Below are 22,753 nucleotides of genomic sequence, written 5' to 3'. Positions count from 1 at the left end.
TCAATTCACGATAACTAATTTTACAATTTTTAGTATCAAAATTATTTTTCATATTAATTAATTAATTAATTATCATTTCTATGGTCCTATATTTTTATTTTTATAATTTCCTAGTCGTTTAATTAAAAGTATCACACTATAATTTTCGTATAACTTAGTGTATAATTCTATGGACTAATATGTGATCAAAATATATTAGAATTAGAATTTAAATATCTGTGTAGCTGAATAATGGTATTCAAAATATAAGTAAGATTGGTGAGGTGTGGGGGCAAAGTCCTCCACGGCTCTGTGTTTAGTAATTTTGCACTTGGAACTCAGTTTTTAAATTGTTAGTTTAAACTCCCTTTATTAAATTTTTCCCAATTCGAGCACTGTTTGTATAATTAAAATTAATTTTGATTATCATCATTCATCATTAGGCATTCACAATATTAAATGTACAGGGTGTAACAGAAGGACCTACCTAATACCCGATACCACCTAGGTATAATTATATAATGTATATAAGTTTGTGACCTACTTGGATGGTATTGATTATTACAATTAAGTTACAATATTCTAATACACATAGTCAAAAGTTTATTTCTAGTTTTATGTTTTGAATGTTTAGAGTTGTATAATTCATTCTGATAACTTCACATTCATTATATAATAATATGGTAAGAGCTGATAATTTTTTGTACCAAACCTATGTATGTATTATTAGTCGTTAATATTTTATAAGTTAATATTTTTTATAAATATTTAGTAGGTACTTAAATTTAATAGGCAGGATCTTTCAACTGTATAACTACCTCACACGACTATAAACAGTGTTGAAATGTTGGATCCATATATAGTATAGGAATTATGTAGGCAAAGGCTCTGCTTCCTGGAATTTTATTTACCCATCAACTGTTAAAGTAACAAATATAATTTATGTAGAGATAATGACTAAAGCATTAAGCGTAGTTAGCTATTGGTTGTTCATTTAAATTATAAGACTGTACACAGTGTACACCATTATTATTGCCTGACGCAAAGTTATACTTAGGTGGGATGGGGTGGGAGGGATGGCCTGGAGGAATGCAGCACAGAATTCTGATATAATTATAGGACCCCATATAATATTAGTAATATTACTGTAATACATTCATAATATAGGATTATAGGATTTATTCATATCAATTAACATTAAATAATAAAATTACTTATGTGCTAATTGGTATAATTTATTTATATATTGTAATTTCTAATTTATTATTCAATTATGTCATATCTAATGTCGTCTTTATGTAGGTATAACAACTATAACATTTATAGAATGTAAAATAAAACCTATGTAAATACTTAAATCTATTGAACTTGCTATTTAGTCGATATGGTTATTATGGTTATAGCTCGAAGATTGTGATAAATTGCCCCTGGTGTTCTACAACAATCGAAATCCTTAGTCGTATTGAGATTATTAGTTCTTCGGAGATCCTCAAATCGAATTAAAAATGTCATCATAAAAAAATATATACAATATAATATAAAAAATATATAGGTAATGTAGAATTCGTAGTTACGTAATACACACGCACCTCTATACGAGTTTCGTCTATTTCTTGATTCACTTCGTCATTTTCAGTTGAACAAATTGATATTTTATAATATATATCATCATCACTATTACACACTGTGTCTTCGTCGTTTATTTCATCATCGCAAAAAATATTGTTTGCAGTAATTGTTGTTGTAATTGAACTTGTGTCATCGTCGTCATTATCTGATATTAAATCGATTACATCTAAATTATGGCTATCTAGTACGGATAAATCAATTCGCTGTTACTGGCCAATCGTAGAACTTGCTATCGAGCTTACTGAATCTTCGGAATATATCTACTCCAATTTAATATGTAAGCAAAAAATTAATATATATATATAACAATATTAACAATGTATATATTATGTATGTAGGCGATTCACATCCAAGTTTATCATACTCGTGGTTTATAAATTTGGTACATAGGTAGGTACCTAATCTTGTACCAAAGGAGAAGGACGTGTAGCTAGAAGTCAAGTTTTAGATTTTATATTTTTAAAAGGTACCTACTCACACAGGGATTTGTTAATAATTGTTGTAAATGAGTTATAATAAGCAGTGGCACTTATATATGATGTTTAAGGGGGGGGGGGGCGGAAATAAAGCCAACTTTTCCCACAGAGCATTTTTATATAATATATAACTTATAACATAAAATTTACGTAATATGAATTATAAGTATAATAATGTTTATATATTTATAATATTAATACTTAATATAATTTTATATTAGTTTATTAAAAAAATATATAAATAATGTACCATAGATGTATTAACTTAATGGTTAATTAATTACATATCTTATAATAATTATAATAAAAGCATATGGCTTTTTTTTCTTGGCAAAACGTATATAAAACACTATACTAGAAGGACACCTGTGAGCGCTCCTCCAAGCCATCGAGTGTCATAGACATATAAATTAAAATACATGTTTTATTGTTTTATATATGTTTATGGTGTTTATCCACTGATTTCTGTACCAAGTTAGTCTATGTGTTTATCACATATTCTAATCACAGTTCTTAGACAACAGAATAAACCACAGACCATGAACTAAGATACCTATATATATATATCTTATATAGTTCATGCCACAGACTAATATATTATATATTACATCTGTGCTAATATTATGATGTAGGTGCTATCCGTGGTGAAAACGTAAAATATGATCAAGGAAGACCTCAAGAAGTGGGGGCAACCACCTATCCCCCCTCCTTATAACCGCAACTGATAATAAAAATGATATTTAACGCACTGTCTCTCCGTGGCTTATATCATAACTGAACAAATCATTATTTTCTGCTGCAGTAATCGTCGTTGAAATCGAACTTCTATCATCATCATCATCACTTGCTGGGTTTCTGTCGCTTGTTTCACCATCGCACGAAATATTTTCTGCAGTGACTGTTGTTGAAAATGATCTTGTATCATCATCACTATCTGATGTTAAAGTTAAATCGATTACATCCATATTATGGCTATCAAGAAACGGGTAAGTAGACTTTCTGCTGCTGGCTAGTCGTAGTACTTTCTATTGAGCTTGCAGTCGAATACTTGGAGAATGATGTCTACACGAATTTAATGTATAAATAAAAAATGCATATAGTAAAATACAATGTTTTATGTATGTATGTTTTATATATATATATATGTATGTGAGGGACTCACACAAGAATTTGTTAATTGTTGTTGTAAATGAGTTATAATAAAAATGAGATTATACGTATGTTTTCGTCGTCTACATTTTCATCATCCGACAACATAATATCGTCATCAGTTTGGACCGCCTCATTGTCTGACTGCGGGTTATTGGCGAGTTCTTCACAACCCCATATAATAATTTCGGGTCGATTACCGTTTAACTAACAATAACGTTAAAAAAAAAAAATGTTTTTCATCAGTCTATAAAATATCTCGGTAAAATATGATTGAAAACGGTACGACAATTTTAAAATATTAAATATATTATAATAAAATATTCAAATTTTCGTACTATACACACATATGTCACAGATAGTCCAAAATAGGGAAAATCTAAATTAATGCTCTATAATAAAATAATACCAATGCTTATGGTATTCTTTAACCAATTACACATAGTAATAAATTAAATAACAATAATATGTATAAATATATTATTTCATGACTGTGAAAATTAAATTATTATTAATTAATTTATATATTAATTTACTCTAATATATCATTAACAAATTATTATTTAAATATTATATTTTACCGTTTTAGTAATAAAGCAATGGCTTTAAAATAGTGCTGTAATATTTTATCAATATAACTTCAAAAAGAAATAAAAAATAACTATATTTGAGTAAAATAAGGTAGAACTTAACATTCAATTTCATTAAAAATTTACCCATTGTGGAAATACGTAGAAATAAAAATATTACTAACAACTAAACTCCATATAAGAAACAAGAAAGAGCGTGACCGTATAAACGTACAAAACTACAAAGTACAAAATTACAAAATATGTCTATTATAGTAGTGTCTAATGTGTCTGGTACTGGTTAAAAAAACCATTAAAATATTTTTAAAAAATAGGTGGTGATTATTATTTTGATTACCTGTGTCGTTCAAGCACGGATTCAGTAGGGGAGTGGAGGGGGCGGCCGCCCCCCCCCCGTAAGCTGTGTTTTGTTTAGGAAAAATTATGCCCAGTAAAAAGACCCGACGCACGGCGCGATAGCGCAACCAGACAATATGTAAATTAGTAAATTTAGATATAAATGATATAATTCGAAATTCGACCATTCTAAAATGGTTTATTTTTATACCACAAAACAATAAAAAATATTTTTTAATAACAAAATATTTTATTTTGATTTCAATTCTAAAGATCGTAATTTTATACGAAAGTACGGAAAATTTTCGGGGGGGGGGGGGGGAGATGAGACGATAAGTAGATAGCAAATGACTCTTAATTTATTGTTCTATATTTCTATTGTTATTCATTCCTACTGAATAAAAATCCATTAGGGTATAACAGCCTTATGACCTAATACCCTATAGGCTATAGGAGATATGGTTCAATGGTTGGTTTCAATAATAAATAAACACAGTTTTTGTATATTAAATATTTCCATAATTTTTGTCTATATAATAAAATATATTTAAAAAATTAAACGTGCTTATAAATATTTAATTTCTACGATTTTATATAAATTAATAAAACTTATTGTTTAAATAAAAGTAACTTAATTATAAAATATTTGTCTATCTAGACGTTATTATTATTTTTTTTTTTGAATATAAATTAGGTATAATATTATCTATTCTTTTTTATGAAAATTGGTTAAATTAAATTGAAAACGCATAATATTAGGCTTTTTAGAGAGCGCCTAGATTGAGACATAAATTTAATCTTATTTATTTTTACATTTAAAATGAAGTGATACTCATCAAGAAGAGGAAAAACTTAATTTGAATTTAATTTTCTAAGGTTTTCCTAAATATATTTAATTTAATTATTAATCGTTATATTATAAAATCAAGTTTTTCATCTTCATGACAAGTATACTTTACACACATACACACACACACACACATATATATATATAGTGCGCATTTTGCATGCAAGTATGACGTACAAATTCACAATTTATTTTATTAAGACGATAATAATAATTGTATTGTAGAAAATAATTTACGGATATGATATAATATAAAATATTTACTGTATGGAAATGCGTGAAATTCCAATAGGCACAACATCAAACTTAAATTATTCAATTAATATAATATAGGACTTAATCCTGTTTTATATACAACAATGTTAAGTTTGTCACCGGAGGTGATAACATTTACATTAGCTTTTATAAATTCGATTTTCGTAGTAGTTTTGTGATAGGTAAATTATTTTTACTGTTCTTATTGATATGAGCGTTTGTAAAAATGATCGTGCTAGTATTTCCTAAGTACAGGAAATTAATTTGGCGAAATATTACATATTTTATTTATTACACGTTTGGGACGTACGATATATAATATTGTCATTGTATTATTTTATTTTTGTTTGTTGGTTTTAATTAGAGTATATTATATTATATCAACAATGGCTTATTGACAAGAGTAGGCAATGTTATTTTTCGACACATGTTCTATGCCATCATTTTCCTTGGAGTCATCCATTTCTTCATGTAATAACAGAACACTGTGCTCACGTAGATCAGTATGAGCAGCATACATGTGATACCCAATGCGAGTACGGACGTTTTGGTCGGACACGGTTCCACAATAGTTATAGTCTTGTCTGGAAAATAAAATACGTCCGAATGTGTCAGTATACTACAATAAGGATTTTTTCAAGCAAAACGGGGAAGGGAACTAAATGTATATTCTAGCTAATAAAAATAAAGAATAATGGACATAAATTATGGTGCAAAAACCAATTAGGTTGGTACATCAGGATTCAGGATCTAAAATCAGAAATCAGAATAACATGCTAGGTATATCAATCGTTGGTATTAAAAATGATCACACTAAAAATGTACAAATATCACAAATCAATGACGGAAAATTAGATTTTTGATTAATTTTACATTTGGCATGCCTCCTGCAGGGGGTAGGTGAAGAGTCTATGATACCGAGCTTGAGAATGTTAACTTGCAATGGAAAACAACATGATTTATAATGGAATAATATATCACAATTATAACGGGATGCGATATCGATGTTTGTATAATAATTTATAGGTTTAGTCTTCAAAGGACGAAAATTATGCGATTCATCGATTATTAATGTCTATAATTATAATGTATTATGTTGAATGATGAATCGATGCCCATCGCGATACAACAATCGTTGTAAGAAAAGTAAAACGTTAAACAAAAATTCGTCAAATACTGATGATTTGGTATTCAGGTACTACAAAAATTTAAAAATAAAATTGTCAACTCGTGTCACTTGTCGTATCCATTACGAATATTATATTTATCATGATGGTGCATATATAGGTACTAAACCCACACCTATTATCGTTATAACGAATAATTATTATTTACCTTTGTTGAAATCTGTGTACTGCGGCTCGTTGCTCTTCAAGAACTGCGATTGTTTTTCATCGCCAAAGTCCAACACCAGTATTTCCTGACTGATCTGCGTCATGTCTTCGCTGTTTTCGGCAGTGTCATTGTTGCTGGGCTGCGCGCCAGACACCGACCTCCTACGCCGTCCCCAGGACTCGACGGAGTCTCGGCCCCATTCGCAAACAGCCTGATGTCCGTCAAACGAAAAAACCGGAAACAAAAAAACGATTTGTCGGCATAAGTATTGTTGTTGTTATTATTTATTATAATATTGCTGCCGCGGTGGAAAGCGCAATCATTACCGGTTCGCACGGGCCCAGACAGTATTTAACGTTGCACTGGAATATCACGCCATACGACTCCGTGAACCGGAACGCTTCATAAACGGACTGCAGTGCGTTGCCTTCGGGCGAGAAACCGGGGAATATGGTCGGGTCAACTGGACACCCTTCGTCGTCGATGATCTGGAACGTGCTCTTCGAATCCTTGGCCATGGCGACGCAACTCCTCGCGAATATACCGTACGGCGCTACATTGTCGAAAAAGCAAGCGCAAAGGTCATAAAAACGGCGTTTAAGTGTAGTTTGGTATATACTGTATATAGGTATATACAATATATCATTATATAATAATATACTATATGCACGTGGCATTTAGGGGGCGAGTTAGTGGAAACTAGAGGGGAAAAGGCTTATAATTATTTTTTTTTTCAAAGTTTTAAATATTTTTTTTTAATTGGTGAAAAAATTTTGATAAATAATCACCCTCAAATGTATGTGTTTTGAAATACGTTTTTATTGGTTTTATCATATTAATATAGTAAAAATAAAAAGGGTTAGCGGTAGTTCCACCCAATCAAACACAATCTTTGCATGTACGATATACCACGTGTACCGAGAATGTATAATATCATCACAAACTTAGATGATAAACGCCGACAGATTGGGCATAACAGAAGTATGTATACTCACTGTCTTCTGGAATTTCGATCCTGAACGTCAACTTGTCCCCGATTCGGACTGTCTCTACTTCCCTTGCCCGGGAGTCCAGGATCCTGATCCTTGGTGGTGGTGCTTCTGGTGCCGAAGTAATGCTTATCATCTCCGGGTCTCTGTTAAGCGTTTAAAACGTTTAGTTTTAGTTAGTTTATATATTAATTTTTGGCCAACTAACAGTACCCGATGGCTCCGGTGTTGTACGATCAAGAACGTTTTACCTTTTTAGCAGCACGATTGAGAACGATTGTCGGCAGATCAAAGAAACAGTATTTCGTACCTTAAAATTAAACGAATGAGAACGATTTTTCGAGCGACGTTGTCATTTATCTTAACTTTTAGTAATAATTTTGGATTTTGATCCAAGGGCATATTTTTTTGGTGTTTGGAAATGTTGCTGATTAAAACTGATTTTTTGTACTTTTTTTTTGCATTTCTTGACAAAATTCACCTTAAATTTGTTTATAAAATGAACGAAAATTTTTGAGATCAACAAAAGACTTTCGGCATGTTTGCCTTTGCTTTTGGATTTTTTTTCAATTTTTAATCTTAAACTGACAAATAAAAATATATTTTGTAAATAAATATTAATTTTATAAATTTTAATCTTAAAAAATGCCTTAAGCTGACAAATAAGTGATAAATTAATTGATTTTACAATGATGTGTGTGTGTTTATTTTTATTTATCAAATTTAATTCCACGTAAGTTTTATTCTGTAACCAAAAACTCAAAGAAATATAGTAATTGATATCTATTATATATATTGTATATTTTATTTAAATTTTATATTTTTAATTAATGTGGTAACGTTGCATAAAAGTTAGCAGCTTAAAACGTTCTCAATCGTTTTATTAAAAAAGGTACGGCCGATAAAGACCGTTCTCAATCGTGTTCTACCCGAAGGCTCACTCAAATTATAATATCTTGCAATGATACGATACTCATACAAGGTTAAGCTTATAACATATATTATAATAAATATAGTTCCGAGTAAATAATTATAAAAACATGATATTTGCGAGTAGGATTGAAAAATATAGGTAATAATCATTTAAGTTGCTATTCAAATTCTCACCTGATTGGCATCATCCCGAATGTGATGTTCTTCGAAGACATGTCATACGTGCACTTGACTTTATAGATTTTGTCCGCTTTGGTCATAACAACGCTATGGTGTTGAAGCACCACTGTATTGGAGAACACTCCGGTCTGAAAAAAAAACATAATTTTTATCCTGGTGTATTAATCATGCTGTTTTAAGTTTTAACGAAGAAGGTTCAATAAACCGGATTTCCGAACATTCGCCGTTTTTTTCGATGTAACTAATAAATCTATACTTAGAAAATCTTCAACTTATTACGCGACTAATCTCCCATTAAAACTGTTTCATGTTCCAGTATTAGGTTTAAATTACTTACCACCGACTGGGTATTACAATCTTGACCAGCCATTGTTAGATCCAATCGGAATTGGTCGCTGTTGAGCACGTCTATGTTGCATGTCTCCGATCTTCCGAGCGCGTATATTCTACCGTTGAAAGGTTTGTTCGTGCGTACTTGAACAGCAATCTTGGTATCCTTGCAATGCACGGACACTGAATACAAGAAAAATTAAATTATAAGATCACGAATTTTATTTTATCTAATAAAAGTATTAATGTTTTTTTTTTCTTTTAATTTCGTTTGTCGATTACAATGTGAGCTATACGATTCGAAATAATGAAATTTTAGATTGGAATTACAACTTTATTTTATTTTATCATTATAGACATAGGTATTCACTTGTTGTGTAACAATATTAATACCTTGAAAATCTATTATTGCAACGTAAGTATTAAGTATTTAAAGTCACATATAAACATAAGTATATGTAATATACATATATATAAGTGCGTGCTAAATACGCGAAAATGTATTTGAAAAAATAAAATTTAGAATTTGTACTTAAATATATAAATCTCAGGAAAAAATATAGGTGCCAATATTTATACCAAAATTATGTCATGACTTTAATGCAAAAAAAAATGTTGATTTAGTGGTTTAAATCGCATATATTCGTCGTCTGTTAATGATCAATTTTCTATGGTAAAAATAGATAAACAAAAAAATTGTCTAAATATTCGAGATAACTATTTTGCATATTCACTTTTATTTCGCATGTTTTAGACGTTATAATTATTATTGCGTATATAAATTTGTGAAACTAGTTTTTTTTTAAATTAGTTTTTAATGTTTTTTATTGCATATTTTTTCTTGGAAGAGTGAGAGATGTTTGATTTAGCGTTTTACACAAAAATATTAATGAATTTGAATATTTTATAAGAAAAAGTTTAATTTTTCAGAAACTCTATTCAATAAAGTCTATGAAAGCTATCTTAAAGGTTATGTACCTATATATTTCAATACAATAAACATTTATGTATTAGTAAATATTTTTAATATTTTATACGCATCACGTATTACCTTTTAATATATAAACATTGAAGATAAAACAATTTAAGTTGGTTTGGCATAATTTTAAATATTTTATAATAGTTAGGTACATTCTGAATTTTTTTACAACATTAAATTCGCAGCCTCAAAAATATAGTTACAGCCCAATAGCCTATTTATTAGTTTCTAACTATATTATAATAAGTGAGGTCTACTATATGCGTACAATATAAATCGTTTAAATATAATAATAATACATAGCCACTGACCATCGTAACACGTTCCGGTCTTGTCACAGTTCAAATCGGTTCTAGTCAAGTTCAACGACGGATCGTCAGTACTCTCGAACACGACCGGCAGCTGTTCGTGAGGCGGCGTCGTGGATTCTGCAAACAAAAAGCGTCCGGGTCAGATTGTTTTATTATTATACTATTATCATTATGAAATAGATGCGTAAAATATATTATTATGATAATATACGTTAAGCGCACGTCACTCACTTTTTCCGCTCACTATGTATACCTATGTATATATATACTTAATATATATATATGCATATGTATGTAATAATGTACGCGTATAGGTTTATCATGTAAATCATATACCTATACAATTAAACATGAGTATTAACTATTCACTAAGCATGCTCATCGCACATTTTTTCTTAAATATGAAGTTATTTAAAATCTGCTTTTTGGAATTTTTAAATATATAAATTTAAAGATCATATTTTTAGTACTTGATATTTTCTATGCCTTTTAAGGAGTGTTCTCATCTCAAGTATCTGTGTGAAAATACAATCTTTTTAAACATACTTGAAATAAATTTCACAAATCAGATTTTGAATAACTGCGTTATTGAAGAATAAATGTGGGTGGGCGTGGTAGGTGATATATAACATACAGATTAGGAGTGAGAAATATAAGGGATTAACATTTATAAATACATTTCACGGTAAGAGTGACTCGGTAGTCTGTGAGACTGTGACAATCACCTGCCATCACACAAGTGCAGACGACCGAAGTCAAAATCAAACTCACTCTCGCAGTAGTTTTCGTAGTAATTGCCGATCTTTTGTCCGTCGTCGATCAGTGGTCGTTCGGCGTTCAAGTACGTGCTGGGCCCATCTGGCAGCGTCTTGTGGTCCAAGTGGAACAGTTCGCAATTGTACGCCGTGCCCACAGGTGGTCCTTTGAAGATGAACGACCGACAGAGGAACTCATTTTCGATTTCGCAAGCCAACCGACACGCCGACTCGCTGTTCACCTGGGAAAATGGAAATATAACATTCGGTTTACGCTCATTTTCTTTGACGAATATGACTTGAAATTATTTTTATATTATTATTAAATTTTTTTTTGTTATTTGGAATTCCATAAAAATATTTTCGATCACCGGTCCCAATGATGACCAATGACTATAATACCTATATGGCTATATACCTGGACACCTGGTATATATATATATATATATATATATATTTATATATTATATATCTACAATCAGCAATGTCGTATCTTAAACTTTACCATACCAGCCACCAGGGAAGTCATTAAAACATTAAAATACTTTTAAATTCTTGATATCGGCTACCACATCTCTCGATGCCCTACTTCAATATTAATCAACTTCTAGAATTTTTTTTAATAGTTATTTAAATTTAAAATTTTGATCTGATGAATATACTTATTTGTTTTACAATGACTTGTGTTTTTTTATGATATTAATTATTTTTATTCGTCTAAAGAGGCTTGTTATATATTAGAAAAATGCCCTGATCTTTAATTCTATAGGAGTTTATTGTTTGCAAATCGAATCTAGTTTGTACTTAAAGGGAGGTAAAAAGTGGAAATTTCCCTGTAGGTACCTACTTTTTTAAAAAAAGAGAAAAAGAGATCAGAATATTTACACAAAACCGCCTTTCGATCAAATCGATTTTGTTGTTTTTTTAACAAATTAATGTATAATGCACTGCAAGTATTACATGTATTTAAATATCTGTCTTCGATCCATCTTCCTTATGTAAATTGAGTTAAACATTATATTCAGTAAAAAATTGAAAATAATACCTAAATAAGTATAGAACTAGGACGGAGGATGGAAAAATAAAAATAGCACCTGCAGGTGCAGAATGCTAAATGTGGCTCTGCGTTTTTCGTAATGTGTTCAAACGAAATTTGTTTTCATTTCAATCGTTATGAATGGATGACAAGCTCTGATTTGTTATGTATATTCTACATTCAAGATCGACACTTTAAAATATAACTAATAAATAATAATATTCAAGAAATGTTATACATACGTCATAACGTGAAGGTTATTATATACACTTATAGCTTTGTACCTTTATCTCTGTTTGCTTATTGTCTTAAGTATTCCAAACGATCGGCATGCTACACGCTATGATATAATAATATAATATATTCAGTTGACCTTTACTTATTCTCCACGATGTTTTTAATACACTCCTCGGTAACCGGTTAACTATTCATGTACAGTAGTCAGTACCTATAGGTACCTTATACACCATAATATACCTACACGCGCACGAGCAGACAATGTGCCCTATGTAAAAAAAAAACCCGAGCAAGTATAACAGGTATGTGGTATAGTGGTAGGTACCCGCATACTTTTAAAGCTGCAAATTGTTACAAAACACACTCACACACAAGTTCTGTACGCAGTTTAATCTGTGTCTGCGCGTGTGCAGTATTAAACGGCGGTATTAGCATTATATGTTACCTGTAGTTCCTTGTCGTTGTAGTAATGCAACGAGGCGTACTGTGCCACTTTGTCGTCGGCCACTCCGATCCTGGGCACTTGGAATACGCGATTTCCTTTGCAAGCTTGATTGCCTGGAAACAAAAGTAATATACGCATACTTCAATATTATGTAGGTAGCGATAACGATGACATAAAAAATATACTATACATAATCCGTGTATTCCTAAATCCATCACCCAATCCAGCGGATTGATTAGAATTTAGGAACATATTATTTTGCTATTGCGTTTAAACCACGAATTTAAACTTAAACTTATGGTTAACCTACGTAACCATGCCCTAATCATAATATTGAGTGATTATGATAAAAATCAGTTATCAAATTTATCAGTTAGATAATTATTAAATATTTAAAATATTAATAAAATAATCAATAATAATCTATTAATCGCCGATTTTTTAATTATTCTTAAAATGGATAATAGTACGCCCTTATTTGTTTTGTTTTTTGGTTTAAATCATGTTCATGAAAGAAATAAGTCTTTAGATAAACAAAAAAAATTCTTCATCATCGCTTGTCGATTTTAAATTCTAAAGTACGTATAACCAATTTTATGTTAGTCACAAGTATGTATGACGATTTGGATTTTAAAATTCATTTTAGGCTTACAAGGAGTTCAATTGAAGTAAGTAGTATAGTTATGGCCATAATGAATTTGAATTGAATTGTATACAAATGTAATTTTGTTATTTAAATTAAGGTTTTAATGTGTAAAGTAAAACCATTTTATTTTCTACGCATGGCCAAAGTGGGAAAATAAAATTTTTTATTTGCGCACGCCTCAAAAGCTACATACATAACGCGAGTCAAACTCAATTTGTGATGGAATTACTGTACGTATCTATGTCCTATCACATTGCAATTTATTGCAATTATTGTTGTTGTTTTTTTTTTTTTTATTAGCCGCAACAACATAGATTATTGGCTTTTGTTATACATAATGGGGTAATATAATTATATAAATATATGTTTAGATAAAAAGTTTTACATTTTATACATATATATATAAAAGGCAGTGGGAGAGTTATACAATCCAAATTTGGAACGTGGGGATGTGATTAGATTAGGTTATATAATTTAGTTAATTTTACGAAAGTGAATATTTTTTGGATGTTGTCTGGATCAGGGCCTAGAGTTTCTTGAAGGTTGTCAGCTAGCTTAAGGTTGATTCTAATGTCGATGTATTCTCGACAGAAGCATAATATGATGTGTTTGACTGAGAGAATTATTGTTATTGTTGTTTTGTAAAAATGAAATGAAATCTATTATATCGTGCATTACCTTTGATGCAGAGATTTTCAAAGTAATCGACACCCTGCGCTTCGACAAACTGCACGTACTGGCCGGTGGTTCTCCTGTCTGAATCGCTCAAATGACACTGGAGCGTTACGTAATTGTATTCCACGGAACGGCAGGTGAAACGGTGCTGCACGAAAATAAATCGTTAATATACGTTAATGTATTTACGTTTTCAGTGTAGTCTTAGTTTTGTCATCACAATATGATTTTATTCTAAAGTCGGTTGGTTGGTAACGTATAAATTTATATTTAGGCGTTTACATATTGGCAAAAGTGATTTTTATAATTGATATTAATAATTACCTCGTTCAAGCAGGCGGCTAGACACGCTTCTTTCGTCGACGTGTAGATCAACGCATTGTCTAATCCTCGAATCATTTTGTTCGGCACCCTTTCGAAGGACCATGGCCTCAAACATACATTATCTGAACATAACGAATTCAGTATTTTAAACATGACGTACAAATAAGGCATGTTAAGTAGATATCTGCAATATTATATATTATACGAGTATCTAAGGTCCTACAACAGTGGGAACTCAAATCAAGCATTAGCGTAAATTTTATGTTGCAGTTTATCTAAAAATTACATTATATTACGACGGTGTAAAAATATTTGTTCTTATAATACCACATGCTGACGTGATAGGTATACCTATACGTACTTCAGTGGTGTACTATTTAAATAATCTAATTTACAGCCGTTATACGACAATGTACTTCGTGCAAAGACAACTATACAGCCATATATAGCGGTATAGGTAGGATAGTTCTTTAAATGTTCATTATTATAATGTCACGCCACGCTAAATCTGATCACAACACAAAAACAATTACCTACCTAACGGACACTATTTTCTTAAGAACGGAAGGTTTTTTGCTCACGCTAAACGACTCTATAAGCTCGTCGTTAAGATGGCGGATATTAGATATGTGATACAATATACAATATATATATATATATATATTACACGGCCCTGATGGTTAGACCCTTTTATAATAATATTATGCTATTATAGTCGGTATAGGTAGGTAGCTTTAGTAGTTAGCATAATACTATTATGTTGTACTATGTAACACTATTATTAACAGTGCCTGCTGTACGGCGGTTAACCTACACAGTAATATAACTCTTTACTTCGCATTCAATGGTGCAGATATAAACTGTTTATTCATTCGCAGACCTAGATATTACATTGGTACCTACATATTATTATTATTAAAATGTATAGGCACTAATAAAACACGTCTGTGAATTCAATATATTAAGATCTGCGGATAAATCACTGTTAATAACGAACGGCCGTGATCGAAAATCCCAACACCGGTGGTGGTACATCGCGGAGGTGGATGAAATGGACACGGAACCCATAGAAATTCACCGAGTGCTATCGAATCGCAGAGTTATAACGGTATACCGGTACGCGTATAGTTTCATGCAACAGGAACGTTGTAATACATAACAACGATGATATGGCGTGCTTGATAATAGTACTACATAATATGTAGATTGTAGGTACTATATATATTACTATACGTATAATTAAAACCGTGATCTAACTAAATATAGGTCATAAAAGTTCATCTAGACATTAAAATAACGGATGGTTTTTAATATAATATAATATACTAACCAGATCGTATTTGCATTTTCACCATGTAATACAAGTTAACAGAGCGCTGAGGGGTTGCCGCTGGATTATTGGCAGTAGTTTCATTCTGTAATTGACAAATGGTTTCTTGTATGGGCGTCAACGGGTTTAAGACGAAACTGAAATTTAATCAAATCAATATAATTTTATTTGACAATTCTAAATATAAAAATTATTGAAAGTGAATCCATTATATTACAGAAGGCCAGAAGATATATCTAATGGTAGAGACTTCTGGTTGAAACATTATTTAACTATTATTATTAACAATTTAAAATATTTAAAATAAAAATATTTCGAATAATTTTGATTTTACTATGATGTATGTGTTTTTACAGCTAATTGTATTATAATATTACTATTATTCCAAAATTAATTTATTTTAAATTTTTCCAACTTTTAAACCTTTAAATACCCATTATTTTTTGTAAGCACTCAATTATTTTACCTGAATGAAGCTGCTTGGCACTCTGGCTCTTCTCGACACCATCCCTGACACTCATACAGTGTCAAGTTTTTTACTGTATAATATGTCGTGCCTTTGTAATCTAATTCAGTGAGTTTTTCAAAAGCAGTTCGACCTAGATATGAAATAAAAATTATTAATTAAACATAATGTCAAACAGAAATATTTTTTGATTGAGGAATATCGGGGTCACAGATGACTCGTAGAAAAAAAGAAAAATAGGTTTTTTTTTGTTCATTGTTACAATCCAGATTCTGGATAGTAATTATTATATTATTAATCTTTCATATTTTAAATGGAATGAAAAAAATTAATACGATATGTATCATTTTATAACAGTCAATCAAGCTAAAGTTATAATTATATTCTTAATTTTCATACAGATCATGCTCTCTCTTGTATTGGAAACGGAGAAAGTAATAAATATGTATTAATTTATGTCCAGAAAATTTATAGACCGAATATGGTGTGTCGATGAAACGAAGTTAATAACCTACAATCTAATTATTTTTGTCCTGCCATCACGGCTTGAGTGAAAAGAGAAGATGTCTCCCAACACAATACAAGTAGGTACTTAGGTACTTAGAGGTATTACAGAGTGCTGCTAGACATCATTTGGTGTACGCAGACAAATTGGTTTATGCATCTTGAACAGTCAAAGCCGTGATGTGAAAATTATCCATTTCCTATTCATAATGAGAATTGGGTTGATGATATCGATTGCTGCACCTCGACACTTTTGACACGAAATTCAACGAGATGGGTACTCAATATGATTGTAATAAATTTATAATAGACACCTCGTATACATATTATATTGCAATGCTAGTCGGATTCTCAACTATAGTAGATAGGTACACATATTATAATACCTATACCTAAACAATATTTAAATAATAAATATTTGTAATGGCCACATCCCACATATGAAAATGGTAGGTTGGCAAAATTAATGGAATCAGTGTGTCGTATTAACTGGCTGTAGGTAGGTACCTACTGCTGTATTGCGTTTTATCGTTATTTTCTTACGCCACGATCGACGACGAATCGCGGATACGTACGTATACGGCGGTCCATGACCGCGGACTGGTAATTTTAATTGTACCATAGTAATTGGACACGGATAATAATGGAAGATCACTATAGTCATTGCATACGCGTTGGCGTGTAAGTATAGGAAGACGATCGACGGATTGCGTCATAAAAAAAAAAAAAATGTAAACACCAAAAATTAGATTTGCTTTCCGCAAGTGTGATCCCTCGACGTGTGCATCCTGAATAGATTCGGATGAACAAATCGTTATTTTTTCACATTAAAAAATCGGTTACACTTCTCGGTGTGAATACACTATACTGACTTTAAAGCGCGTTCGGTTTAAACAATAATATATATATATATATATTGTACAAAAATAGACAAGTGTTGATTTAATGTAATAGGTATTAATATTACAAACGACATGTTTCGAGTTCATCATTCTCCTATCAGAATTTTGCTGTATCTCTGTGTTACGCTGATCATAAGAATTTGATTGTTTTATGTATTATAAAAAAATGGCTTTAGTCATGACTATTTACTTATATTAATAATATAAAATTTATTACACTATTTTAGGAAAAACGAATACTAATTTTAATTAAAAATGAATTGATTTTAGTTTAAAATTTCACTGCAGATATTTAACGATATGATCTTCTATCAAGTGAAGATAATACAAACTTAAAACAATAACGAATCTGCAAAATGACGAATTGACACTATTTTTTTTTTTATATGACAATTTAATATATTATTTTAAGAGAAATAAATACTACAGCAGTATGTATAATAGGTAATAACATTCTTATATGTGTGTACATTATATCTATGAGTACACACACAGACATTTAGTAATTATTTTTGATTTTAACATACATATTAATATCATTATTTGTTTGTTTAAATTTTATCTAAGACACATGTCATATTATTGCGATAACTGTTTGTCTGATAGTGGTATACATATTATTTTGTGTTACCTTCCTCCATGGCTATATCACATTGTTTACTGACAAAAGCGTTAGAAAAAACTAAATTCGATCCGTTGACAATATAAATAACCTAAGGAATATAATATTATGTTGTTTCCATAAAAATAGTAAATAATAATATTAGTAAAGTAGGTATGTATAGTGAATAAAAATAATAAGCGTTCATTTCTGAACCATGTATAATAACAATAAAATTAATAGGTTTTTTGAATTTCGCAACATGTGGCAAATATAATATAACTGTAGTTAGGTACACATCAAAGAAAATTGGCCATTCTCGTCATCTACGGATACCATAAATTATATCCAGACGGGCCAGGCGTACAAAAAAACAGACATTTTAGTATCACATATCATCAAAGAAATATTAGTACAATGTTTAAATTTTCCGTAATATGTTAATATGTACAATATACATATTTATCTATAATATATTATTATTATTAATAAAATTTAATTTCGTAGTAGGTATACTCAGTTTTTGTATACATGGAATTTACTACAAGCTACAACGTGTATAGCAAGCTGGCCCTTGCTGCAAGGGTAATGGCCACAACGAGGCTCGCAAGCTGTATGCGGCTCTTGAGTTAATCTCGTGCAGCTCTTGAAACCAATCTTAGAGTAAAATTAATTAAAATAATATAATTCTCATAAGTAAAATCTCATTCCTTAATGTATACCTGATGTATGTATGTACTGTGCAGTTTATAGAAAATAATCGTACCTTGCCACAATGTGGTTCGCTTTTAATTAGCTACATAAATTTGATACTCAAAAATTAAGGCTAGTGGCCACCCACTGGATTTTATAAATTTTATAAAACAAGAAAGTGATGTATGAATAGTACAGTGAAATCGTATTTTTTATTATCCGAGTAGTAGATATAAAAAATTAAGAAAATTGGTTTAATTTTTATAAATGTAACTGTCAGTTTCGTTGGGACTGATGAGGTGCCGACTAATAATGTATTTTGTTCTGCCGTTCTGGCAATTATAATTATTTAACAAGTGTTGAGACTCCAAGTGAGTATAATGTTATATTGTAGTGATTCATCGAGTCGAATCGAACCGTGATGACACCACGGCAATTTTTTAATGGGAGGAACCGAAAAAAATATTTGAAAAACAAGCGCTGGTTTAAAGAAAACGAATAATAAACAAGCAATTAATCAACCCTTCAGAGTATGATTTGTATTAACATGCACCAGTGGGTAAATACTATATGGAGTTCGATTACCTCGTCCGACGATGTGTTTTTTCGTTGACTCGTTTACTCTTTAAAATACGTATAGGTACTTTCAATGAAGTGTATGCGATTTGCAGAATGAAAAAAAAAATATATGAATAGGTGCGCACTCGAGTCCGATAAATATGCTGATCACTAAAGCCTACAAAATATTGCATACAACTATATATACAATATCGCAACACCACGATGATATAGAAACACGAATAGTATGGTCTTATATAGTTTGAAGGCAGAAAGACTATTTAAATATATAATACAATATTGATCTGCTGCAGGTGGAACCGAAGAATATTATGCGAACCGCGGTTATATTATGCTTTGTTCTTTGGCCAATGTACCTTAGTACCTGTATACATCAACGTCATTCGGACACGGCTGGTGTCAGTGATGGTGGTTGTTATATTTTACTATACGGACGGCAAAAATGAAAGAGAATGAAAAATATAATATAACGTCGTTGCGAACATTTTTTTGCGGTAACAAATCATCTTCCGTTTTTTTTTTTTGGCATTTTTGTACTGGGGTGCATGTATATAGAAGTCGGCGTGAATACCTACCTCTATGTAATATATATTATACTCGAATTGATAACACTGAGCAACAGTGTAATGTTTCGTTTGTTAGACCGTATGCGATGTCGTTATAATAATATAGAAATGAGTAGTTATTGCAGACTAATTTCTGATTATATTATACTGTACATTGTGCGAGATAAAATCTATGATGAAATGTAGAATAATTTAATCGATATTTTTTACGAATTGATTTGTGTCATAGGTACACCAATATCGCGTATCATATCATACTATCATAGAGTAATATGCTGTGTGTAACACACCAGAGATCTATAATCATTGGCGAACTATAAATAAATTAATATAGGTAATATTTGGTTCAGGGTAAAACACTACCTATAGGAAATAGGATAGTAGGTAATACTATTGTTACATTCTAATAAAATACATAATAGTGATCGGTTCACGTGACAGAAACTTTAAAATATTTATGATATTTGCTGTTAAACATTACCCACCATAAATAATCGTTACAAAAAAATAATATATTTATGTATTTTAACCAAGTCTGTAGTATACCATCCTCGCCGATTAGGGTCCCTTTCATAAACATCGCTAAAACACACACACACGCACGCCCGGAAAACTATCGTGCACATACAATTACTATGTGTATAGACATGAACATGTAAGATGTAATTTAATTAATGAATATATTAAAAATTATAATGTACCTATTTTGTGTGTGTGTACTGTGTATGACGTGTGAACGGACCACATTATATTACGAGATGTAGACTATACTAGACTGGCTTTTTATATATAGTCGTCGCATTTATAGTCTTATTTCTTAACGCAATATAATAATAATAAATAAATCCGTCACGTCAGTCTCGTTTTATAACACACAGAGTGCACACACACACATAAATACCAATACGTATATATATTTATAATATTATGCTTTATAGGTACTGCACCAAATACATATCATATCGATGTCTCGACTACGAGACGGCCCCGCCGCAATTGTCTCCTCGACGACATACATAATATGTATAGTATATGTCTCATATAATAAAGCACATCGCAAATATTATTGTATATGTACCAATCTGTCCTGTACCTATGTATTGTGATGATGTATACGTATACATATACGTACATATAAAATAACGCTCGATAATACATACAGGTACAAACGACCAGTACATAGGTACGACACGAGTGTGTGTTATTTCATCGATTTCGCGTCCGTCTGTCATCTGCAGCGCACACAATCGAACGTCACTAATAAGCTGCACGGATTCGCGAACGTGTGTGTGTGTTCGTGTGAGTGTATTATAATGCTGTACAGGTGGCTATAGCTGCTGCAGGTTGGAATTGGAATTTATATATTTTTCACCGGCTTCTAGTTGTAGTATTCTTCTATATATACGCGTCGTCATAACATCTTCTGTTCCCAGTTCGATTCACACAATCCAATTGTACACATTTTTAAGTTGCACACACACACACGATTTTATTATTAATGTCTGTATATTATTATTATTATTATTATTACAGGTGCGTCTAAATGTAACATTATAACGGCCAGTGTCGCCGTTTCCGCCGTCCGTCGCGCCGTACCTATATATATATATATATCACTGCAGCAGTCATCCGCCATTCGAAGACAACAATAATAACACCATATATACCTATTAGGTAGGTATATTATATTATTGTATTGTGTCACACTCGCACACTCGTATTAATAATAACGAATAAATAATTGGGAATACAGTTTTTGGGATTTACAAAAGCTTAAAGCAAAAACCGTTCAGATTTAATCGCGTATACGCGGTGGTATATTATTACATGTCTATATAATGTTTTATTATATATTTGCCTTCACGTGTCGTATAATTGCCTTGTGCCTTATACACATTATGTTATTATACCATACACACGGTATACGGTAGTGTATAAATGTATTATGTCTAACATATATTACACTGTAATATGATTGTTGCCGCCATAAATTAATATAATACAATATAGTAAAATACTATCGGTTACGGAGGAACAGCCGATCGACACAATCACACACATACACAAACACTCGCGAGCACCAGCCGTTATTTTTATATTTATTTTGTTTTAATTATATTTTGTGTCTTGTGAATTATATAATATTATGCGAATCGAGTATCGGCGCGTTATCTACTGCCGCCGGCTCACCGGTGCGCGCAGCTTAACACGGCCGCCGCAATGTTGTTCTCCTCCGTCCGTCGTCGTGATGCTAGGCCGTTGCGAATAATATATTCTTTTTTATGCACGAATTGCTATTTCTTGTTATTAACTTATAATTATTTTTTGTCATATTATTATACCTTTTATATTTGTTGCGTGAATTTATATACGCGTAATCGCCATATATTTTACTTTATATTATATACGTGTGCGACATTACTAGTCATTAATTTCATTGTAATTATATTATATTTATTGGGTGTGAATTTTATTTAGTGTATATAGGCTTAGGTAGCAGCTGGCCAGCAGTGCACCGACAAGCCGTGAGTTATTGTTTATTGTTATTTTGTCGTGCCAGAAGGGCCGCGTATTATTTTTATATTACAATTTTTCTATATAAGCTTACAGCTCTGATAGCTACCTAATTTATATATTTTATTCTGTTTGGTCATAAGGGCTGTGCATCTATGTAAC

The 22,753-nt window shown here is 31.0% G+C and overlaps 1 protein-coding gene and 1 long non-coding RNA gene across 2 annotated transcripts in view; one reads left to right on the top strand and one right to left on the bottom strand.

The window, feature by feature from the left end:
* The first annotated feature begins 1,141 nt into the window (after nucleotides 1-1,141).
* On the top strand, nucleotides 1,142-3,304 carry LOC149056354 (uncharacterized). The gene is made up of 3 exons (XR_016191301.1): nucleotides 1,142-1,885; nucleotides 1,947-2,074; nucleotides 2,887-3,304. It is a non-coding gene; the product is annotated as an uncharacterized LOC149056354 (long non-coding RNA).
* A 1,365-nt stretch (nucleotides 3,305-4,669) lies between these two features.
* tyn (trynity) overlaps nucleotides 4,670-22,753 on the bottom strand; it is a 42,704-nt gene continuing 24,620 nt past the window's right edge. The window contains exons 3-15 of the mRNA XM_015511082.2: nucleotides 16,233-16,365; nucleotides 15,767-15,903; nucleotides 14,437-14,558; nucleotides 14,116-14,260; nucleotides 12,792-12,904; nucleotides 11,090-11,315; nucleotides 10,319-10,435; nucleotides 9,036-9,211; nucleotides 8,693-8,826; nucleotides 7,592-7,731; nucleotides 6,923-7,149; nucleotides 6,597-6,807; nucleotides 4,670-5,845 (exon numbers count right to left, since the gene is read on the bottom strand). Of these exons, the coding sequence (XP_015366568.2) occupies nucleotides 5,694-5,845; nucleotides 6,597-6,807; nucleotides 6,923-7,149; nucleotides 7,592-7,731; nucleotides 8,693-8,826; nucleotides 9,036-9,211; nucleotides 10,319-10,435; nucleotides 11,090-11,315; nucleotides 12,792-12,904; nucleotides 14,116-14,260; nucleotides 14,437-14,558; nucleotides 15,767-15,903; nucleotides 16,233-16,365 (2,033 nt within the window). The 3' untranslated portion in view covers nucleotides 4,670-5,693. The remainder of the gene's footprint in view (nucleotides 5,846-6,596; nucleotides 6,808-6,922; nucleotides 7,150-7,591; nucleotides 7,732-8,692; nucleotides 8,827-9,035; nucleotides 9,212-10,318; nucleotides 10,436-11,089; nucleotides 11,316-12,791; nucleotides 12,905-14,115; nucleotides 14,261-14,436; nucleotides 14,559-15,766; nucleotides 15,904-16,232; nucleotides 16,366-22,753) is intronic.

Source organism: Diuraphis noxia, unplaced genomic scaffold, assembly GCF_037042655.1.
Source record: "Diuraphis noxia isolate RWA-SAM2 unplaced genomic scaffold, SU_Dnox_SAM2 contig0004, whole genome shotgun sequence".
Taxonomy (NCBI): domain Eukaryota; kingdom Metazoa; phylum Arthropoda; class Insecta; order Hemiptera; family Aphididae; genus Diuraphis; species Diuraphis noxia.
Note: the sequence above shows the minus strand (reverse complement) of the source record. Positions and strands in the feature narration are given on the sequence as shown.